We start from the raw sequence: 24,510 nt of genomic DNA, 5'->3' as shown, positions 1-24,510 counted from the left end.
CTGGAGTTCCCCAAGGCAGTGTTCTGGGCCCCGTGCTTTTTCTGGTCTTCATCAATGATCTCTCTGACTCTCTCGAAAATCCTCTCTATCTCTTTGCTGATGACTCCACTCTCTGCCGCTCCATTCCTCTTCCCTCAGATCGGCAGTCTGCTGCCTCCTCACTCTCTGAAGACCTGGACAAAATCACAGACTGGTCAAACAAGTGGAACATGTCTTTCAATCCTGACAAATCTCACACTCTTACTATGTCTCTCCGAAAAGATCGACTGGACAACCCTCCCATCTACTTTCTCAACAATCCTCTCCAAGAAGTTCTGTCACTCAAGATTTTGGGTCTCACTATCTGCCATGATCTTTCTTGGGAAAACCACATTTCCAAGCTGGCCTCCAAAGCCAGTCGCCGACTGGGCATCCTCCGTCGTGCGAAGTCCTTCCTCGGCACACCTGAGCTCCTCACCACATACAAGGCTTTCATCCGCAGCTCAATGGAATACTGTTCTCCCCTATGGGCCGGTGCTCCTGCCTCACACCTAGCTCTGCTTCACGCTGTTGAAACCAAAGCTTTCAGAATTATTGGAATCTCCCGTGATGAAGCTATCTCTGAGGGCCTTTCATTCACTCACCGCAGGCAGGTAGGTGGTCTTTCTGTCTTCTACCGACTCCTCTCCGGCCTTGCACCCCCAGCTCTCTCTGTGCTCTGTCCCCCAAATATTCCTACAGGTCGCACAAGATCTGCCAGCAACCCTTTGATGGTTAAACTGCCGAAATCTCGGCTCTCTGCTCACCTTCACTCTTTCATTCCTCTTTTCTCCCGCCTCTGGAACAAACTCCCTCACTCCCTTCAATCCCACTCTTCCCTCCAGGTCTTTAAAACAGCTGTTCACCACCATCTCTTATCTTCCCCCATCCAAAACCTTGATCTTTTCTACCCCCGCTAATTCACCCCAGATCCACCTTGTTTGAAATTCCAACTTCTTTCCTGGAAGTCCTGGCAGTGTCCATATGTTTTATACCTCTCCCACCGCCCCCTTCCCATGCCCCCCCCCCAAAGCCCTCGCCCTCTCTCAGATCTCTCGATGTCTCCATGTCTCTCGGTCCCTGCTCTCAAATGTTGTGTTTGTGTCCTTCCCCCTCTCTCCCCATCTTGTCTACCGCTCCCGATGTTATATGTTTTATGTGTCGGTTTGTCTTTCTGTGTGATTAATGTTCGCTCTTTCACGAGCCTCGATCTTGTATACAAAAAAAAAAAAAAAAAAAAAAAGGCCCGGGGGTCATCCTGTCGCAAGTCTGTGACGTGGTCGTTAAGATCAAAATGGGGCCACGAGCCATCCCTCGGATCGTCCATGCCGACCGGATAGGACCTTACACCGGCGAGCAGGCGCCTTCGTGGATTGCCTCGGCTTTAGATGCCAAGGCAGGACCCAGTACCTCTAATGAGGGGGGCTCATAGTGCCAGAGGACTGGGGGGAGATAAGGGGGAGATGCCCGATGTAGGGGGATGGTGGCTCTACCATCCCTCACATCGTAGGGGGCACATGAGCTATAGATTATGGGGTTTTGGCTGTACAAACTAGCCCAGGAGGGTTAGGTTATTGATAGGAGTTAGAAAGATGACCATAGGTAACTGTAGATTTAAGTAGTGACATTGATACTGGTAGAGAGGACATAGAGAGATTAGTTGGTTGATAACGACGAGGGATGTGCAATAGTATAAGGGGACGGGGAGCACGAACAGTAGAAGGGAGAAGATAGCTTAGATGATGCAATGTGTTTGTGGTGAGAGTGATGAAATGAGGAATTGGGCTGGAAGTTCTTTGTGGTGAGCATGATGAATGGCATTGCATGGAGTGAATGGCTTGCAAGGTGTGCAAGTGAAATGCAGGTGTATGGAGAATGGTTGTGTTGAATCAATGGTGTGGAGTGAGTGGAGTGTGGAATGAGTAGTGTGGAATGGATGGTGCGAAGGAGCGAGTGGGGGAAGGATGGACCCCCTCACGAGTACCCAGGGAGGGTAGTTTAAAAGTAGGTAGAGGGAGTAGGTAAATTGTGGTTGGATATTGGCATCTGTGGTGCGGGTAGTTGCACAGAAGTGTTGTGTTGGGTGCATTAGTGGAGTAAATTGGCTGGGCGTGTGGCCTGTTGGTGTGTGTGATTGGTTGGGCACTCCGCCACTGTTAGTCTGTCGGCCAGGTGAGGCCGCAGGTAGGCTCTGGGAGCCAGTGGAGTTCAATGGGGCCCGAGATCCCAGGAGAGGACCCGGGTGGCCCGACGCCAGAGAGGGCGGTAGAGGGTGAGAGAGCTAGAGGGCCTTCCAGCAGATAGGTTAGGGTGAGGAGCAGGTAAGCTCGGGAGGCAACTGCAGTGGCGGAGGTGCGCAGGTAAGTAGACCTGCGAGGGGAGCCACACGACCCAGCCCTGAAATTGTGTGAGGGCACAGGGAGTAGAATCGGGGGAGTGAGACCCCAAATTGGTGAGCGCCACAGTATGTTCAATGGGAGTTCGTTTCTTAGAACCACATAGAGTAAAGATGGCCAATGGATTGGCAGGGAAAGACCCCGTGTAGTGTAAAGAGTGTTAATGTCACTTAGAAGGTAGTTTAGGATTGAAAATCTCTTCGCACCATCCGCATCTACTCACCTGAGGTGAGAAGACTCCACACCGATTTTTGAGCAAATGTTTGGTTGGATGTAAGACGCATCACGACGTGGGGTGACATTGTTTATGTTACATCTCTTCCTCCTTAGGGGGGATTGATAATAATGAATTTGGAACCAGGGGAAATGGGATGGACAAGACGTTAGAGACGAAACCTGTAAAGTTGTAAATTGTGTAAATACGGGGTAGGGGCAAGGGTAGATTAGGTGACAGGGAGGGACGTACGCTAGGGACGAGCTTTCTCGGCTCGCTCTCCTGCACACCTCACCTTGCATTACCGTGTATTGATGTGTACCCTTGCGATCTTGCCCCGCTGCTTTGCTTGTCCTCCTTTCCCCACTCTCGGATTTGTTTATTTTGGGCCCGGGGGGAGTGCGCTGGTGACTGCAGTTGTGTGCCCGCACCTCCGCTGCCTCCGGCCTGCACTGGTACACCACCTATGGACCACACGTTCTGTGGCCGAGCCCACCTTATGGACCACACGTTTGTGGCCTAGCACCTTATGGACCACACGTTTGTGGCCTAGCACCTTATGGACTCCACGTTTTGGGGCCTGGCACCTCTGCTGGAAGCGGGCCTTTGCTGCCAGCATCAAGCAGGTGGACCACCTTAGTTGGCCCCTGCTGGCCGTAATTTAAAAAGTGGACGCGGTTTGTGCCCTTTTATTATTAAATAGGCAGCAAGCGTGAAGATCAACCAGAAACATCGGCCCAGCAGACAAGCAAGGAGAAGACATCATTTATTATTTTAAAATGTGTTTGGTGCATTTTTTTGTGTCATGGTGCTTATTGGTGCTGTAGGGTGCTTTTGGTGCGTGTTATAATTTGGTGCTTGTGGTATGGTGTATCAGTGCATTGCATGGCAATGATTTTCTCCTTTTCAAAAGTTCTGCTTTTGTTTCCCAAAAAGACAGGTCCTGGGTGTAGTTTTGTAAATAATCCAAATATAATGGTCGTGTTCTTTGTAAATAATGCTCCCCACCGTAAATGTTTAGTTTGGAAAATTAATTCCGCAATTCAGTTATTCTGTGGGCGTGAGTCAGTTAGGTAGAATGCAACGCAGCAGGCGGGACATATCTAGTTTTAAAAATGTCGCACTCAGGGTGAGGTTAAAAGTAGAGGGTTACTACACCTGACTGTCACACTATTTGATCCTCTATTTGATCTATTTGATCTACACCTCCTTGAGGCTATTTGATCCTCATTTCAACAATATTGATAGATAAAGGTGATATAATATAACAAATATCATGAAACATTTACATTTTGTAGTCCATTGTATAATTTAAATAAACATAAATGCAAATTTCGCAAGTGGAAAAAGTAAGTACACCCCCACATTTATCGCTACTTCAAATACCTAAAATTAGAATCAGGTGCACCAGGTCAGGTGCAAATGATAAGAACATTGTTAGAGAGGCTCTTGAAGGAACCTGTCTTATTTAAACCTCAGACATTTCGTTTGGTTTGCTCTTTGTTGTTGAACTGTGCAGCGTCACCATGCCGAGATCAAAATAGCTCTCTGAGGCCTTCAGAAAGAAGGTTATAGATGCCTACGAGTCTGGGAAGGGATTCAAAAAGATCTCCAAACAATTTGAAATCAATCATTCGACTGTCCGGAAGATCATCTACAAGTGGAGAAGATTCCAAACAACTACCAACTTGATCAGGCCAGGCCGTCCCAGCAAGTTCAGCCTGAGAACAGACCCCAATATGCTGAAAGAAGTCTCCAAGAACCCCAGAATGTCATCACGGTACCTACAGGTAGCTCTTGCCACTGTTGATGTCAAAGTGCACGAGTCTACCATTAGAAAGAGGCTGCACAAATTTGATCTACATGGGAGGTGTGCCAGGAGGAATCCTTTGCTGTCCAGAAAGAACATCAGGGCAAGACTAAAGTTTGCCAATGAACACCGAGGCAAAGACCAGCACTTCTGGAACAATGTGCTCTGGACAGATGAGTCAAAGGTAGAGCTATTTGACCACAGTCCCAGAAGACATGTTTGGCAAAAACCAAAGACAGCATTTGACCATAAGAACCTGATACCAACTGTAAAGCATGGTGGTGGAAATATTATGGTTTGGGGCAGCTTTGCTACATCAGGGCCTGGGCAGCTCACCATCATAGAATCCACTATGAATTCTTCAATGTACCAGAGGGTGCTTGAGGATAATGTGAGGCCATCTGTCGGAAAGTTGAAGCTCAACCGAAGGTGAACCTTGCAACATGACAATGACCCTAAACATAGCAGTAAATCCACCAAGGAATGGCTGAAAAGAAATAAATGGAGGGTTCTGGAATGGATAAGTCAAAGCCCGGATCTAAATCCCATCGAGATGTTGTGGGGGGATTTGAAACGAGCTGTGCATGCAAGAAGCCCCTCAAACATCGCACAGCTGAAATAATTCTGCATGGAGGAGTGGGCAAAAATTTGTCCCAGTCGATGTCAGAGACTGGTAGACAGTTATTAGAAACGCCTCCTTGAGGTTGTTTCTGCCAAAGGGGGCAATATAACCTATAAGAGCCAAGGGTGTACTTACTTTTTCCACATGCGAAATTTGCATTTATGTTTCTTTAAATTATACAATGGACTACAAAATGTAAATGTTTCATGATATTTGTTATATTATATCACCTTTATCGGTCAATATTGTTGAAAGGAAGATCATTTAGCTGTATGTTGAAATATGTTGAAAAAGTCAAAACTTTACATGGGGTGTGCTTACTTTTACACGTGACTGTATACAGACAAATATAGTTGAATTGTACTCTTTCCACCAAGGCTACAAAGTTCACCACGATATCATGCCATCCACTTCCCCACTCAAAATATTATCGAGACACATGAACCACAACCTGACAAAACACGATTGTCAGCTGACTGTTTCCTCCCCTTCCCCTCTTGCTTTTACTACTTCCTTGCGTCTCCATCCAACTGTGGCCTGACTGCCCTGCTGTCAATTTGTTGCCTTTTTCTCTTTGTCACCTCACTTTTCCATGAACCAAGATCATATATAAACATGTAAAATAAATCAACAAGAAGAAAAAGGCGAAAAATGTCATAGCCCCCATGGTTTTACTCTTTTTGCCATACGGAGTTAAAGGTCCATCAGTCATCATCGGGTAGCTTTATTTAGTCCTTTCAGTTATTTATATTTACTATTATATTTAGTGATATTATTGTGGCGGACACAAAAGCCCACTGGCGTGGTGACATCATTCCACGCACCAAGTGGGCGGTGGCCACGTCCGAGGGGTAGGCGTGGCCTCATGATATACACCGGGCGCCCAGCCCGGAGCGGTACAGTGTTACAGTGTAGTCTTACAATAAAGACGTTTATATGTTACCGCTTGTCCGCTTCCTCCTTGCTCACAAGCAGCGCGTGTAACGCCGCGCTTTACTGGTGACCCTCGACGTTGGATCTGCCGTAGCGATCCTTCCGAACACGACGCCATTGCAATGGCCAACGACAAGTCAATGGCGATTAAACTTCCCGAATTTTGGGAGGCCCAGGCCGAGGTCTGGTTCGTTCAAGCCGAAGCCCAATTTCAGCTTCGGCGCCTCACCAACGACGACCTGCGCTACTGCCATGTCGTCGCCTCCCTCGGGCCCGGCACGGCCGCTCGAGTTGTGTCCGTCCTTCGCCACCCACCGGACGGCCACAAGTACGAGGCACTCAAGCGGCTACTCCTAGCCACGTTCAGCCTCACGGACGACGCACGGGCCGACCGCCTCCTGGATCTCCCCGAGCTCGGTGAGACGTGCCCGTCGGTCCGAATGGACCATATGCTGTCACTGTTGGGCGACGAAGCCCCCGGTTCGCTATTCCGGGCGCTTTTCCGTCGCCAACTTCCAGCGCAGGTTCGCCTCGCGTTGGCCGGGACCGGGCTAACGGAACCCCGAGCATTGGCGGCCGAGGCGGACAAGTACTTCACCGCTTCGGACACGCGGGCGAGCGTTGGCGTGGCTGTCACGGCCTTCGACGCTGCTGTTCCACAGCATCATCTTCTACAGCATGCTGAGTTTCAGCAGCATGCTGATACGCACCTCGTGAACGCCGCCACGCCCCGCCCACCGCCGCGGCGAAAACCGCCACCGCGGGGAAACCCGTCGACTCCACCGGCCTGGCGGAGCCAGCCGCGCTCCTCCAGCTCCACCACCTGGTGCTGGTTCCACGCCAAGTTCGGCCACGAAGCTCGGCGGTGTCATCCGCCGTGCTCCTTCAACGGGTCGGGAAACGCCCGGGCCGGCGCTCAATTGTGGTGATGAGCGCCGGCCGTTCGAGCAGCCTGCTGTTCATAACGGACACCTTCTCCGGGCGCCGTTACCTGTGCGACACGGGAGCACAGGTGAGTGTCATTCCCGCCAGCACGTCAGACAAGCACGCCGCGGGTGGGGGCCCCGCGCTGCTTGCCGCGAACGGGACGCCCATCCGTACGTACGGAAAACGCTGCCTCTCTCTGCGGTTTGGAGGGCAGGTTTTCCGATGGACGTTCGTCACCGCCGACGTGCCCATGGCACTGCTTGGCGCGGACTTCCTGTGCGCTAATGGGCTCCTGGTCGACGTCAAGCGCAGACGGCTTGTCCAGGCCGAGACGTTCAGCTCGCTCGCATGTGCGTTGCCCAGCTCAACGAGCGGCTTGCCGAACGATTCGGTTCCGGCCACGTTGGTCTGTACGCTTCCGGCAGCGGACGCATTCACCCGCCTCCTCGCCGGCTTACCGGCCCTCACGCGGCCCACCTTCTCGGCGGGGGCCGTCAAGCATGGGGTAGCCCATCACATCCCCACCGTCGGGCCACCGGTCTACGCCCGGGCATGCCGCCTCGAGCCGACGAAGCTGGCGGTGGCAAAAGCGGAGTTCGCTACCCTGGAGTGACTCGGCATCGTTAGGCGCTCAGAGAGCGCTTGGGCGTCGCCGCTGCACATCGTGCCGAAGCCCGGCGGGGGATGGCGACCGTGCGGGGACTATCGCCGTCTCAATGACGCCACGACTCCCGACCGCTACCCCGTCCCCCACATTCAGGACTTTTCTGCCCGTTTGGCGGGCAGGTCCTTCTTCTCGAAGGTGGACCTCATACGCGGCTACCATCAGGTCCCCGTCAGGCCGGAGGACGTCCCGAAGATGGCGGTCATCACGCCATTCGGACTCTTCGAGTTCCTGCGCATGCCCTTCGGTCTGAAGAATGCGGCTCAGGCGTTCCAGCGACTGATGGACAGCGTCCTGCGCGACTTGGATTTTGTCTACGTCTACCTGGACGATATCCTCGTCGCCAGCGCGTCCCGCGAAGAGCACCTACGCCACCTCCGCACGCTCTTCGAACGCCTGGGCCAGCATGGCCTGATTGTGAACCCCGCAAAGTGCCAGTTCGGCGCCGCCACAATCGATTTTCTGGGGCACCGTGTCACCAGGCACGGAGCCGTCCCCCTGCCGGCCAAGGTGGAGGCGGTGAAGGGGTTTCCGCACCCCCGCATGATCAGAGGGCTGCAGGAGTTCCTGGGCATGGTGAACTTTTACCATCGGTTCCTGCCCCGTATCGCCCAGCTCCTGCGCCCCGTGCACGAAGCTCTCCGAGGTAAGCCGGGCAAAGGCGACGTTACCTGGACCGAGCAGATGGACACGGCGTTCACGGGCGCGAAGCTCGCCTTGGCTAACGCCACCATGCTCACGCACCCGGCGCCCGATGCACCGATCGCCCTCACCACCGATGCCTCGGACTACGCGGTGGGCGCGGTGCACAAGCAATGGGTGCGTGGAGCTTGGCAACCGCTGGCGTTCTTTAGCCGGCAGCTTCGCCCGCCCGAACGCCGTTACAGTACCTTCGACCGCGAGTTGCTCGGACTTCACTTGGCGGTCAGGCACTTCCGCCATCTGCTCGAGGGCCGGGCGTTCACTGCCTTCGTCGACCACAAGCCGCTGATCTTCGCGATGGGCAAGGTCACCGAGCCGTAGTCGGCCCGGCAGCAGCGTCACCTCTCGGCCGTGTCCGAGTACACGACGGACATCCAGCACGTCGCGGGGAAGGACAACCCGGTGGCGGATTGCCTTTCCCGGGCCGTCGCCCACGCAGTCCACCTCGGCATCGACTATGCCCGGATGGCAGCAGACCAGGCCGCTGACCCCGACGTCCAGGCCTTGCGGACCGCCGTCACGGGCCTCCGCGTCACCGAGGTGCCGTTCGACGGCGCGGGCATGGCCCTCTTGTGCGACGTCTCCCTCGGGCGTCCTCGCCCCATTGTGCCCGCGGGCTGGCAGCGCCAGGTGTTTGACGCCATCCACGGCCTGTCCCACCCGGGCGCGAGGGCCTCCCAAAGGCTGATCGCCGACAAGTTCGTCTGGCATGGCCTACGGAAGGCCGTCCGCGGCTGGGCCAGGACATGCCTCGCGTGCCAGCACGCCTAGGTGCACTGGCACACCCAGGCCCCGTTGGCCCCGTTCACGGTGCCGGAACGCCGGTTTGACCACGTCCACGTGGACCTGGTGGGACCTCTGCCCCCCTCGCGGGGTTTCACCCACGTCCTCACCATGGTGGACCGCACCACCCGGTGGCCGGAGGCCGTGCCCTTGGTGTCGACAACGGCGGCCGATGTCGCGCAGGCTTTCATCGCCACCTGGGTCACCCGGTTCGGCGCCCCCTCAGACATCTCATCCGACCGCGGCCCCCAGTTCACCTCGGAGCTCTGGGGGGCGGTTGCGCAGGGGCTCGGGGTCCGGCTGCACCGAACCACGGCCTACCACCCCCAGGCTAACGGCCTGTGTGAGCGATTTCACCGCTCATTGAAGGCCGCGCTCCGGGCCACCCTCCGCGACGGCGGCTGGGTCGACAGGCTCCCCTGGGTCCTGCTGGGCCTCCGGACGGCGCCCAAGGAGGACCTGCGCGCATCCGCGGCGGAGTTGGTCTTCGGGCAACCGCTGCGGGTGCCGGGCGAGTTCCTCCCCGACTCCACGGCACCATGGTCCGCGGCACAGCAGCGCTCCGCTCTGCAAGAGACCGCCCAGAGGTTCGCCCCGGTGCCAACGGCATGCCACGGGCACCCACCGACGCACGTCGCCCCGGAGCTTCGCACGGCGGAGTACGTCTTCGTCCGCCACGATGCCCATCGGACACCACTGCGGCCCCCGTACGACGGGCCTTTCTGCGTGCTGGAGACCGGGGCGAAGCACTTCACCCTGGACATCGGCGGTACTCCTGAGCGCGTTTCGGTAGACCGCCTCAAGCCGGCCCACCTCGATGTGGACCATCCACCGCCAGTGGCCCGACCCCCACGTCGGGGCCGCCCTCCTGCGGGCGGACCCCCGGCACCGCCCAGCCCCGCCGCCACGCCGCCCCCCGGTCCTGCACCCATCCCAGGAGCAGCCAGGGGCATCCCACCTGGCATCCCTGCACCCCGGACGCCGCCGATCGCCAGGGGGCGCTTCGGCCGGGTCATTCGTCTGCCCCGCAAACTGGCCCTCCAGGTGCGCGGGAATTCTGGGGGGGGGGGGCGTGTGGCGGACACAAAAGCCCACTGGCGTGGTGACATCATTCCACGCACCAAGTGGGCGGTGGCCACGTCCGAGGGGTAGGCGTGGCCTCATGATATACACCGGGCGCCCAGCCCGGAGCGGTACAGTGTTACAGTGTAGTCTTACAATAAAGACGTTTATATGTTACCGCTTGTCCGCTTCCTCCTTGCTCACAAGCAGCGCGCGTAACGCCGCGCTTTATTATTACAATTTTGTATTATATTATATTACTTTATTCAATCCTTTAGTCCTCATCCATTTAATCCAATTCCAGTCTGCCAGTCCGTGAGCCATCTTTGGTTGGATTACAAAACAAAATCTTCTGCATATGTTTGCTCTCATGCATTGTCATTGTGTCAAGTTTGAACAAAATCGGTCCATGCATGTCAAGAAATGTTTGGGCACACGGTTGAGGAACAAAATGGCCACCACTCCGCCATATTGGATCAAATCTTGAAAGCAAAGGATGTGCATATGTTAGCCATCATTCGTCATCTGTTTGCCAAGTTTGAACAACATCAGTAAATGCGTGTCCGAGAAATGGCCGAGGAAATTTTCAACATAATGTTTTTACACCTAAAATGGCCACCAGTCGGCCATCTTTGATTGCAACGCAAAACAAAATGATGTGCATATGAACACCATCATGTGCTGCCTTTCGGCCAAGTATGAACAAAATCGGTCCATACATCTGAGATAAGGTTGCGGACGGACGGACGGACAAAGTCCAACGGGGGCTATAATAACAGTAGTCAAATTAAACTTCAATCAGAATTGATGATTGTACAAATTAAGGATAATAGGATACAACAAGGTATATTATTGTTGGTTAAACTATTTTATGTAATAATGAAAGAGATAATTGATGTTTGAGAAATTGATCGACCATCGTGGTTATTTCTTAAAGCAATTAAATCATAACATGGTGTTTTTTTTCTTCGCACCAGAGTTCATTTATCAAACTGTTCGAATCAAAATGTGTGGACATCGACAGAAACCTTCATTTCGATGGTTCTCGAGGAAAGAAGCTTCAGCATCATTTGGTTGGGGTCGATCCAGGTGGACATCAATGTCGTGCTCAGTTTTCACTTCCACTTTCACAAATAAATCTGGAAAAGTAACTCTTATTAAATGCAGCAGACATGCTTTGTCACATGTATAGCTGGTTCCACACTTTTAAAATAAATAAGTAAATATTGCATTAAAATCATTTTAAAAATCATTAAAATCTCTATCAAAACAGTAAAATCTGCTTTGAAGAGAAAATAAAACATTTCCCTCGGGAATGGCATCATGTGAAAACATTACGATATCAAAGAATTATGTTCTGTACAAACTGCCAGGATGTTATGAGATGCTTCCTCGCTGATGACATCTTCAGTGGGAATTTCACCACCACCAAAAATCACAACCAGCAAAACAGAGAAGGTAAGAAAAATGCACAGCGGCGAAAGAGGTTTTCTCCAACAAACTGCTTTTATTGCCAAATTCGAAACATGACACGTGACTGGTTGATTTTTTTTTGTCTCGAAAGAGTGGCAGATTAACATATTGTTACATTTATGGGGGTAGGCAATGGAATACCTTAGCCCAGGTAGATTGCATAGATTACCATGCTCCGAATGTCGAGTGAGCCACCTTCATGCAACTAAGTCAGCACACATGTCCGGTAAGGTTGTATATTTGTCTCCATGCGAGGGGTGGAGCTATGCTAATTAGTTAGCGCATAAAGAATAATTCCCTGTATGTAAATTGCCTCTGTGGATTTCCGTTTGTTCCTTATGACATATGCAACACCAGCCATGCATTCCGCACCTATACTAAATACACGAAATAAAGCTACCGGATGAGGACATTTGAACACTACCACTGATGCCACCAGCCGAGTCATCACAAGGGCTGGCAGGAGAGGCCGTGAGGCCACGCCCTGAAGAATGATTGGTTGGGGAGATGGACTGATGCGATGGGACTCTTTGATTGGAGCATGCGTGGATGTCATCATATGATGTCAGAGCACCAGGGACAAAAAGGCTGAGGAGCGCCATTTTATCTCTCTTGGTTCGTGGATGTGGTCACCAGCGGTCACAGTTCGTGCACTCTCCGTGCTGGGTTTCATAGCGTGCAGTCGCATGTCTCGCGCTTGGTTCCTGGTGTTCATGGGAAGCGGTCACGCATTGCCCTCTCTCTCTGCTGGTTCAGACATTCATCGTGAGCGGTCACAATTTTGTCTCTATTGGCATTGGCATTCACACGCTCGCTCTGTTCCTGGCTGCATGGAGGGAAGGACACATGCTTTCCTCTGATCACGGTGGTGCTGGCTTTGTGATGGCTGTGTGCCGGAGAGACCTCGGTGCTTTGTTGAGCGTGGGACGACAAAGGAGCGAGGGCCTGAGCACTTCATGTTGGCGGCTGGTGGGGGAACGGATCTGGCGCCAACGCGTGTTTTTCCACGCACGGACTCGGTGACCCGTTTGAGGGCCGCTCAAAGCTGAGTACACACAAACACGACACACATTTATTACTTTCATTTATTTTCCCCTTGTGTTGTTTTCGAGTCCGTAGGGAGGGTCCCTCGGTTAAAAATTTAGTTTACCGTTTGGTTTGCATCCTGGCATTACTTTTATTAAACCTATTATTTGTTGACTTTTAATTCTTTGTCTGTCGCGTTTAGTCATTCGTGGGTTCGAAGACGCCCAGTGGAATCCGTGCAGCTAAGAGCCTTGCTACCAGCTACCCTCCACCCTCGCGTGTACAGAAGAGATAACACCACCATCGTTTGGCAGTGACACAACAATCTCACTATAATTCACCAAATGTCCGTCCGTCTGTCTGTCTGTCTGTCCATTTGTAGATACCGCAAAAACGGCTGAACCGATCGCAAAGATATTTTGGGTGGGTAATCCTGGGAACCCCAAGAGTAAAATAGGCTATATTGTTTTTCCAATTTCAGCTTTGGCCTCCATCATTTTCAAGTTTGAACTCCAGCATAACGTTATTTTCCCGGGTGCCGCACAAACGGCTGCACCGATTGGACTCGGTGACCTCAGACAAAGACCTTTTATAAGGACATGGGTTGAATCCCTGCTTGAGGGAATGTCAACCCCCTCCCCGCCATCACCGCGGTCTATCCAACTCACAATCCCACGAGATATGCGGAAAGTATAACCCAAAACCAATTATCTTAATTTTGATTCGTATTTAAACATCATTAAAAGTAAATAATGACCTCGGCCAAAGTTCAAACGACGTTTAATCTCTACATGAGAGAATTCCACATCGCTATTTGGGTGGTGTATAAGCCAACAGATCGCTGTCTCCATCGATCTTGCCAAGGCCGGAACACCTATCGGCTCAAAATCCTTTTTACTGTTGACTTGGTAGTTTTTACAATGAAAGAAACGTTAACAATGTTGTTAAAACTTTATTTTGTGATTTGTGATTGGTGAAATGTTGTTTGGAATGAAAAAAAGATATTGAGTTCAAGTGAATGATGACATGCCGTGATGGTTTCTACTTTATGAACGTGAACTTCACGGATCGCCATATGCAGATTCGCCACGGACCCACGGTCGATGTTTCTACACGTGAACGTACCCGTATGTTTGCAAACGGGTACGTTTTTCATGGAAGTCCTTCACGAACTTGCTGTCCATGTCTGATGTGCGACTGAAGATGCTACAGGAATGTGGAATTTATTGGTTTCATGCTTTAGCATTCGCCGTATCTGCATTGCCTGTTTGCTTCTGGCCTCCCACCCGTGCGCATCACCGGTATCTCACCAGTATTGACAAATGCAGAGAATGGAATGAATTCGCCAAAGCCATGATGTGTGAACCTTTGATAAGGTGAGTGGAAAGGATCAAAAGAGTCAGAAAGTGGAGAAAAGCTCAGTCATGGTTTGGAAAAATAGGGGAAATACCCATGGGCGCTCACCTCGTGGAATAAAGCAGTATACTGCGCTGACTAAAGGTATTTTAAACCAATTTCAATCGTTGTTAGACGACAGGGCAGCATGTAGAATCATACTAACAATCATAAGACTTTAAACAATCAAACAAAAAATACCTATTTTGGGGGCAACCCTTCCCCCTCCCCACCCCGTATACCTCCTCAGACTCCATTTTTATAATGCCTTGAACTAACATTGGTACATCACGTGTGATTAAGGTTGTGGTCAAGTTTCATTGAAATTGTGTGTGTAGTTTCAGAGTAAAGACTAAACACCTCCTTTGGGGGAGGGGAAGCAACCCCCTCTCCCCATCCTCCACCACCCCCGCAAACCCCTTTTGGGCCCCATTTTTTAAATGCTGTGAACAAACTTTGGTACAACACGGGTGATTAAGTTTGTGGTCAAGTTTATTCAGAATTGCGTGTGTAGTTTCTGAGAAGAAAGCAAATACCTATTTTGGAGGTCAAACCTGGATCCAGTTTGACCCCGGTAGACCCCTGAAACCCCAATGCTTCATAATGCCATGAACAAACATTAGTCACAACATACCAAGTATCATTTGTGCCTCGTATCGCCACAATTCCGTCAGCGGTTTCAGAGAAGAAGTTGCACGTGTTTACGGACTGACAACACGCCATCGCATAACATCCCCGGAACTACGTTCCAGGTGAGCTAATCGTGTCTTGATTAATATTGTATTGAAGGACTGGACAGGCAAGATACCTTAGAGTTGTGCACACGCGTCTTTGAGCTACATTGTCTGAGTTCAAATCTCGACACACGTATAAACTGCCATCCTGTTTTAGCGCATGCATTGAATTCATCAACGTGTGCACCATCTCACGGATGAATGTTAACAATGCAGCAAACCATGGTCCAAGTGTTGCACACTAAATGAACATTGAATGGCCCCCACAGAGTTCCTCCACAGAACAGCGTTCCGTCTAAGCTATCGCTGACGATTCGCCAATAAGTGACGAACAGTGGCTGATGTGAACTTGCAGAGTTGGGTTTTCATACTTGTGCTACTTAGAATTGCCTGCCGCTGTGCAAGAATTCAGGTAGAGCTTGAAAGAGCAAAGGCCTTATGTTGCATAGCTTTTCTTGGTTGCTTTATACAGCCTTCTTTGATGAGTAGGGCCTCGCATTGACTCTCGAGTGATCGTCACAACTGGGGATGATTGATGAGGTGGGAGCCGATTCGTTGTTTCCTCCAGTGGTAGGTGAAAAATGTGAATTGGCTTTTAAAACGTGAATTGTAATGGACTCAGACAGACACCCAAATAGGCAACAAGACTGTTCGAGATTAATTATCTCCAAGACGCCGAGCAGAGACGAATGCGAATAATGCATGAATAATCCACCACAAAGCTTTTATTTTTCCTAGTTTCCCCACACGTCTGTTTCAGTGTGCACAGTTGGCCTCACGAGGGGAGTGTCTCACATTGAAGGAGAGAACCACGGCTGAAAATACACTGAAACTCGTGCAGTTGACCTAACGAGGGGAATTTTATTGTGCTGGAGGATACAACCACAGCTCAAAATACACAGCAACTCGATCATATACACAGCAACTCGATCACATACACAGCAAACCCTATGGGCTGGCACCCCTGCCTCACACCTTGCTCAGCTGGATGCTGTGGAACCAAGGCCGAGAGATAGTCGGAATCCTCCGCGATGAGGCCGAGTCTATGGGCTTATCACATTCATTGCACAGACAGGTTAGTTGTGTCTCTTTCTTATCCTGCCTCCTTTCTGGTCTGCTCTTTCCATGCATTGCTTCACCCACTCCCTCCTTCACTACTCCCTCTGCTCCAAGGTTTCTGCAGTTCTGCAGGGAACACGTCCACCAGCCTCCCCCTTTTGGTGTAACTCCCAAAATACAGGAAAACTGTTCAAGACAGTTCAAACTGTTCAAGCTGCAAGACAGCTGTTCATCACAATCTCAGATCATCCTCCATCCAACCATGATCTTTTCCACCCCAAATGTCCACATTCCAAAGCATTCCCTTTTTCCATGTCATTGTGATTTTCCCCCCATCTCACCTCTCCTCTTTTCACCTCTTCCTCTTTCACATCTTTTCTCTTCCTTTTTCACCTCACTCTCTGTCTTTCCTCACCTCTTTTCGTTTATTCATTGATTGGTTTCATCATCAACACTTCCCCTGCCTTTTCTTCCTGTGTTTCCTTCAACTTCTGTGCAGCTTGTTCACCCCCATGTGTCCAGGTCCCCTCCCCTTCATCTCACTTATACTCTTCTGTTGTTGTTTCCTCTTTACATTTTGTTTCCCTTCTATTCTGCTCTGGGTCTTTCAGGAGCGTCTATAAAGTATACAAACAAGACCAAAAGTCTAAAAGCAGTGTAGCGGGGCTTGTAAAATATTATAAACCACAAACACATATGATTAGCTTTTTAAACAGTCGCTAATGGTGTTTACAACATTAAACAAAGAAATTTGGAGCAATCCCGAAATCTGTGGGGTAAGTTTTGCTTACAGAACTGAAGGAAGATCGAATGTAGTCTATATAGCCCACATGGGTTGGGGGTGTGCTCATTTACCAAGCAGCTAACTAGCGCTTGCCAAGCCAGCCGTTCCTTAACGGTTTTGAATGGAGTGCTTGCTCGAAAGCTCAAACCACTTGGCGATCTCTCCACAAGAAACTTGGTAAATGAACACACACCCAATGTTCTTGAGACCCGACCATAGATCGACTGTTATCTATATACCCCAAATATGAATAGTCCTTCCTGCAGCTCCTGTAGTGAGCGGGTGTAGGCCTACGGGAAAATTAAAATGTTGGTCAGTGGACTCAGCCGTCGTAATAAGTCATAGACGTAATGACGTAACGGACACAAAAGTGCCGCGACTTTATTAAATAAATTTTAGAAGATGATATATTTTAACTTCCAGTAAGTTTACAGTCACTACGAAGGGATTAGTGTTTCGACTAGATGTACTATTCTATTTACGTTACGTGATCATTGTTGCGAAAATGTTTTTCCTATCAAAAAACCGAGGCGAATTCCTTATTGCCTCGGTTATTAATATGAGTGCTGAACAACGCTCATCACTGATCATGAACCATACACCGCTTCAATCCATTAACTTTCCATTCACGACATTGAGATTAAAATGTTATGGTTATATTTACAATATTATTGTTATTATTATGAAAACGATACTACTGAAACGATACACTACTGTACAAACAAACCTCGGCTTAATTTGTCCGAAGCGGTCTTAAGGTGAAGCATAACGCATCATACGCATCAAACTAATCATATTGTTGGAAGAGACGTAACGCCGATGCTTTCGATATTTCATTATCATTTTAACAATCGGTTTGTTTGTGTTTCCCACTGAATGAAAAACGCTGCGGTAGAGCATGGCAATTGTGATCAAGTGAAGTAATAAAAGTGACAGGTTCGCCGATATGTTCGGCTTGAACGAAATTGGAATCAAAATGGTGGAGTGTGGAGAGTCAGCCGCTGTTCTGCCGTAATGACGCAAGACATAATAACATCACCCTGTCATGTGACCAGATCCTCAGCTCCGATTGGAAAACGTTTCAGGGGACATACATACATACATACGGATGGATGGACAAACACTGTTCTGGACTGCTTTGCCTCACGGGCAACGCAGTAAAAAAAAAAAAGCCACGAAACAAACACAGATATCATCAGAAGTGTCACACAACTCACCATTCGGCTGGTTGCTATGCTCCTCCGCCAGACCAAAAGAGTTCACATCCTCTATTTTTATCTGCAGAATCTCTGGATATCCTTCCGGCTCCTCAACCTTCATTCGACACACGAGCACAGTCAGCTGTTCCGATTCCGGCTGCACATGACAGGAATCCTTCTCACAGCCAACTTGAGCGTACATGGTGCGTGAACCTTTAGAGAGGCAAAAAACATCCCACTCTTCCTGATGTTTGTTTGATTCTGAGTACCTTAATCTGACAAAGTGCCAATATGTGAAGTACCTCTGTAATTGAGGCCTTATCTTCTGTTTAAATCAGTTGCAGTACTTTAAACTTTACCACACTAACGCACATCCTGTGTCCCCCCAAAAAGCAAAATTGCATGACTTAAGACAATACTGTGATTGTATTACATGTTGATGTGAATGTTGATTTGGCCATCATGTAAAACATTCAAAAGTTTGGATATTTATGTAAAATCTGGGCCTGTTAAACAATTTTTGGATGAAGACATTCAACGGTGAGAAGGCCATACCCACAAGCACAGGTGATGTGTATGAAGCAGTATTTGTGCTCAGATGTAATCCATGCCACAGATATGCTAATATGCAGGCAGTTTCCCCACATCAATATCTTTCAGGCAATACATAAGAAACCACTTTTAAGAAAATGGGATTGAACAACAACATTTCTCTGGAAAATATTGGTGGGAATTCAGTTCATCACATTGGCAAGTAGCACTCAGTCACCTGTATTAAAGATTTAAAGGAAAACCATTTGTATCATAAGATAGTTTGAACAATGGAGTAAAGTGAAGTTTCATTGGAAATTCAATGACTGTATTTGCACAGGAAAGAGCAAGAAGAATCGCCGAGTCCCAAAATTCGAAATGTGAGGGGGAAGAGGATGCCAGACGGTACTTTCAGAGAGAGAGGGGGGGGGGGGGGAGAAAGATTTGTCAGGGTTGAAGGACATATTTCAAGTGTTTGACCAGCTTGTGATTTTTTTTTTCATCGAATTTATTCAACACAATCTCCCTTCGATTTATTAAAACACAAATCCATACCGGCTTTGTAAAATACCATACCGGCTTTGTAAAATAAATTATCAAGTGGTTCTGCATCTCTTCCATAAGCAGTCTCCAACACATTCCTTCAGGTGTGGAAAGGTCAACATTCACCAATGCTTCCCATAATCTATGCAAGAACAATAAAGTTATACAATAAACCTTGACACAGGAGATCACTTGGCATTTTGACAGAGTATCCTCTGTTTACGGGAGCATCAGGCTGAACATAATCTTCACCTCGTCACGTTCATTGAGCATCTTAAAGGCCTCCATGTCTATGCATTGAGGTGCACCTCAATAGATTAGAGTTGAAATATTCAGTTTTCCCAAGACTTTCATCAGACATGATGACAAATACTGTTGTTCTCCTTTGTATATTTCACAAGTAACCAATATTAACTTCTACAGACTCCACAGAGCAAGCATATTCCAAACAAGATCGTACAAAGGCTTTGTGGAGTCAGATGAACATATCGTCATCGAGGCACAAAAAGGTGCTTCTGACTCCTTCTTCAGACTTTTGTTTTGCTTCCTTCACTCCATCTCATCTTCCTTTGCTTTGCTTTTCTTGCATTGCCAGTCTTCCATGTAATCCCCTTCAGACCTGGATGAGTCTCTTCCTCTCAGCGTCTCAACCCATTAATGTATTGTCCTGACAGCTCCGGTTAAAACCACTGGGTGACGAATAGCCGAAATGGTCCTTAATTGAGGCGCGTAGCCGAAAATGGCGGTTGGTCCATCACGCGTGATGAGGGAACCAAGGTGCTTACCTGGACGTAGCCACATGGGTTTATTCTCGAACCCAACACCATGCAAACAAGACACAACAAATGAAAGTACCACGGTAATGATTTAATAAAAGTAAATGTAATGCGATGAAAATGAAAGGTGAGGTAAATCCTATATCTAATTTGAGATGTCTCCACTCAGTCACAGAACAGACAAGGGGAAAGATGAAGAAAATAAAGGTTTCTGTTAGACAGCCGGCACTCAGCTTGCTCAACGACATTGTTGAATGAAGTCAACAGTACAAGGTGGCCCGAAGCCGCTCATGTGGGAAACGCACAAGATTGGACGAAGTTGCACCACAAACGTGAGGTAATTCGTGCGTCCAGTCCTCTTTCGCTCATCTCCCTCCAAGCCGCAACTCGGCTCCAAAAGGTTCTCCTCACTATCGCACACGAGACAGCCCCGGCCGACCGAGACAAAAGCCAGACCGAGAGAGAGCACAAAAGACTGAGAAAGAGATCCTGAGACACTTCTTCCTTGAGCATCAAACAGTCAGAGGCTATGAGCAAGACCCAAGAGACGCGCTCTTCTTCCTCGGCTCTCTCTCCTCCAAAGTGCACAAATGTCCATGACCTAACCGAACCAACAATGGCCAGCTTCTTGTTCGGCAAGCACCAAAGCAAAGAGAGCGAGTGAACCTTCTTCTTCCTGCTCGAAGTTTCTTGCTCTGACGTCACCCCGACCTATAATGAAACTCGGCACGTGGCCTCACGGCCCTGCTCTTTCTGGAGGCGGGGTTTAATCTGCTCGGGAATGTTCGGGTTTCTGTCGGCAGTTATGTCGGTTGTTGGTGTTTATCGGAGGTTTTATGGCCAGCTTTGTTGTAGTTGTGACTAATAACGTCGGAAAAGGTCACAGGGGGCAATCGCATGCTGGGAGAAACTAGCCTTAAACCCTACCTAGTTAAGGGGTCCTTCACAATTATGGACATTTTCACAAGTGTACAAAGAGTACACTTTTTCATGACCCCCCCCCCCCCTCCTCCCCCCAAAAGTGAAGAAGAAAAATGTTGATTTTTTGCATCTTTTAATACCGAAGTGTCCTTGACAGTACCTCATCAGATTGGTAGGCCTACTCACTGGAAATGGCTCAGTTACGTATTTCCAATACAGGTACAGTAAAACGTCAGATGCTAGCCTGTCTCGGTGCCGCTTGGATATAGATCATAAAACAAACAGGCACGTATTCACTCACCACAATATTCCTACATTTTTTCGATGGTATTTGAGCATCATGAACAGATTAAATAAAAACAAAGATTATAATTATGTTTGAATACCGAATTATTTCTCACGAACGTCAAAACACCCAACAGTGAATTGTTTATCGGCTTTATCGGCTTCTTCCTCTTTACATTTCTCCATTTTCGATTGCGCTTCTTCGAAAAGCTTTACAAGTTCGTCTGAAATTCCTTTGGATCCAGTTTTCGATTTCGTAGCTTTCACTCGATTCCAAACTGCTTGTCCGGCAGATACAGCATCTCTCCGATTCACATCCCCATGGACGAACACAAAGGCATTCACAGTCACGATACAAACATGAAGGTTTTTTGTGTACTGCAGATGGTCTATTCTTTACACATTCAATTACGGTTTGGAAACGCTGAAAGCATGAGACGGACGCCATTGACGAAACCATGCTGTAATCATTAGGCCGTGGCGGGTCACGAAACGCTGAGAGCATGAGACGGACGCCATTGACGAAACCACGCTGTAATCATTAGGCCGTGGCGGGTCACGAAACGTTGAGTGATATTGTTTGCTCCACAGCTATCGGTTTGCTTGTTATTCCCTCTGTGTATGTCGTGGCTGAATCTCCCTTCTCGACCGAAAATCTACACACGGCAGACACGATACGAAGGCGGTTGGACGCTCTACTACAATACTCTAGTGATAGGCTCGATCGGAGAACACGTGAAAATGTCGGGTGAAAAGGGTATGCCGGGTCGTACCCCCTGCCCCCAACGTACATTTTGTACGCTCGTGAAAATGTCGATAATTGTGAAGGACCCCTAACACAACACCACCCCTGGTGTGGTGACACGTAAACGATCTAAAGCTCACAGTTTTCCCGACTTAAATACATCGTGCGTCCACGCACCATGCGATGCCAATACAATCCTGTCTCCACTACGGTATTTCCTCACCAACCCGCAACAAACGTAACAGTTTGTTACAGGGAGCAGAAAATTCAAATACCATCAGACCTCGTTTGGCGCAACCTCGTTGGATGCCAGCTAAGGTGGATGGAGGTTATGTTTTCACCAAAAATATTTTCACAAGTATGTTGATCACTCTGGTTTGTGTGCGTTTTTGTGCTTGTCTGTCCGCTCACTTATACTTACCTGCAGGTCACAATTTTAAACATCTCTACGATTCTTCATCAAATGGTAGAGATGGTGGTCCAACAGAATCCGATTTATTTTGAGGGCAAAACATCAACCGCCCACCAACTCCACGCCGCGCCCACCAACTCCACGCCGCGTCCCCAACTCCATGCCGTGCCCCCAACTCCACTCCACGCCGCGCCCCCAACTCCACGCCGCGCCCCCAACTCCACGCCGCGCCCCCAACTCCACGCCGCGTCCCCAACTCCACGCCGCGTCCCCAACTCCACTGAACCCACATCCACACCACAACATGAACTCACCTCACCACCCACATATTCACCCCACAAACCCAAACAAACCCCATCAACAATATGAAACACATTCCACAACTAGAACAGTAGTTACAGAACTGAACAGAACTGACCAGGGAGCACGTGACCAACACAACTACCAACTGTACATTGGTTACTCGCCCAGGGAGCACGTGACCAACACAACTACCAACTGTACATTGGTTACTCGCCCAGGGAGCACGTGACCAACACAACTACCAACTGTACATTGGTTACTCGCCCAGGGAGCACGTGACCAACACAACTGCCAACTGTACATTGGTTACTCGCCCAGGGAGCACGTGACCAACACAACTACCAACAGTACATTCGTTACTTGACCAAGGAGCACGTGACCACACAACTACCAACTGTACATTGGTTACTTGACCAAGGAGCACGTGACCAACACAACTACCAACTGTACATTGGTTACATGCCCAGGGAGCACGTGACCAACACAACTACCAACTGTACATTGGTTACTCGCCCAGGGAGCACGTGACCAACACAACTACCAACTGTACATTGGTTACTCGCCCAGGGAGCACGTGACCAACACAACTACCAACTGTACATTGGTTACTCGCCCAGGGAGCACGTGACCAACACAACTGCCAACTGTACATTGGTTACTCGCCCAGGGAGCACGTGACCAACACAACTACCAACAGTACATTCGTTACTTGACCAAGGAGCACGTGACCACACAACTACCAACTGTACATTGGTTACTTGACCAAGGAGCACGTGACCAACACAACTACCAACTGTACATTGGTTACATGCCCAGGGAGCACGTGACCAACACAACTACCAACTGTACATTGGTTACTCGCCCAGGGAGCACGTGACCAACACAACTACCAACAGTACATTGGTTACTTGACCAAGGAGCACGTGACCACACAACTACCAACTGTACATTGGTTACTTGACCAAGGAGCACGTGACCAACACAACTACCAACTGTACATTGGTTACATGCCCAGGGAGCACGTGACCAACACAACTACCAACTGTACATTGGTTACTCGCCCAGGGAGCACGTGACCAACACAACTACCAACAGTACATTGGTTACTCGCCCAGGGAGCACGTGACCAACACAACTACCAACAGTACATTGGTTACTTGACCAGGGAGCACGTGACCAACACAACTACCAACAGTACATTGGTTACTTGACCAGGGAGCATGTGACCAACACAACTACCAACTGTACATTGGTTACTTGACCAGGGAGCACGTGACCAACACAACTACCAACTGTACATTGGTTACTTGACCAGGGAGCACGTGACCAACACAACTACCAACAGTACATTGGTTACTTGACCAGGGAGCATGTGACCAACACAACTACCAACAGTACATTGGTTACCCGCCCTCACTGCACCAGCTGATCCGCTTTGTATTAGTTTAACAAGTGATGGTTATGAGATTGTAATGGAGTTCTGAATAAATATATTGTGAGACGGTGGAAAGTTCTGGATTATACAGGAATTATCTTTTGTGGAATACAATATTTCATTCCTTCCTCTATCCATGTTCACATTGTAATGTCATCATGAATGAATAACTGGATCCTCATACCACGTGTTATCTTAACATTACACATTGATCTTTTTGGTTCCTCTTCTTCATAAACAACAAACTACAATTATCAAGAAACTGTGGGTGGTTGCCCACGCCCAGAGAGCACGTGACCGCGTGCTGAAACTGACGTCATCCTGCCGAATCACACGCATCTTCCCGATCGCACTCTCCACACTCTGCACACTCCTTCATTACCAGAGTGAAACAAACACGATTATTGTACAACATTTCTAATTAATAATTTGATAATTCCTTAACCTGGGTACGAGTACGGACACGTTACCTCTCCTGCTGAAGTTTGAGAAACGTGCAAACCCGCGAGCGCGAAGTGAACTCATAGGGAGGAGCTTCCATCGGTGACGTCACCGACAACGTGATGACGCAGCCTCGTACAACGAGAGCGCGATTTCCGACGCATTCAAATCTCGCCAAGTCACGTGGTTATTTTAATAACATCAGCAAGGTTTTTAACATGTTTTTCACCTTAAGTTTATTTTCTTGTGAAAGAATAACCGAATATATATATTTTGCACCCCCATAAACTTTGACGAAAGCTCACCAAGGTCTCACC

General features: G+C 49.0%; 1 protein-coding gene across 1 annotated transcript in view; it reads right to left on the bottom strand.

Annotated features, from left to right (window-relative positions):
• LOC137415951 (uncharacterized) overlaps positions 1-24,251 on the bottom strand; it is a 120,519-nt gene extending 96,268 nt beyond the window's left edge. Inside the window, exons 1-3 of the mRNA XM_078770233.1 lie at positions 24,223-24,251; positions 17,820-18,014; positions 11,160-11,270 (exon numbers count right to left, since the gene is read on the bottom strand). Of these exons, the coding sequence (XP_078626359.1) occupies positions 11,160-11,270; positions 17,820-18,003 (295 nt within the window). The 5' untranslated portion in view covers positions 18,004-18,014; positions 24,223-24,251. The remainder of the gene's footprint in view (positions 1-11,159; positions 11,271-17,819; positions 18,015-24,222) is intronic.
• Positions 24,252-24,510: the final 259 nt, after the last annotated feature.

The sequence above is a fragment of the Myxine glutinosa genome, chromosome 1 (genome assembly GCF_964187855.1).
Source record: "Myxine glutinosa chromosome 1, kmMyxGlut1.1, whole genome shotgun sequence".
In the NCBI taxonomy this organism is placed as follows: domain Eukaryota; kingdom Metazoa; phylum Chordata; class Myxini; order Myxiniformes; family Myxinidae; genus Myxine; species Myxine glutinosa.
Note: the sequence above shows the minus strand (reverse complement) of the source record. Positions and strands in the feature narration are given on the sequence as shown.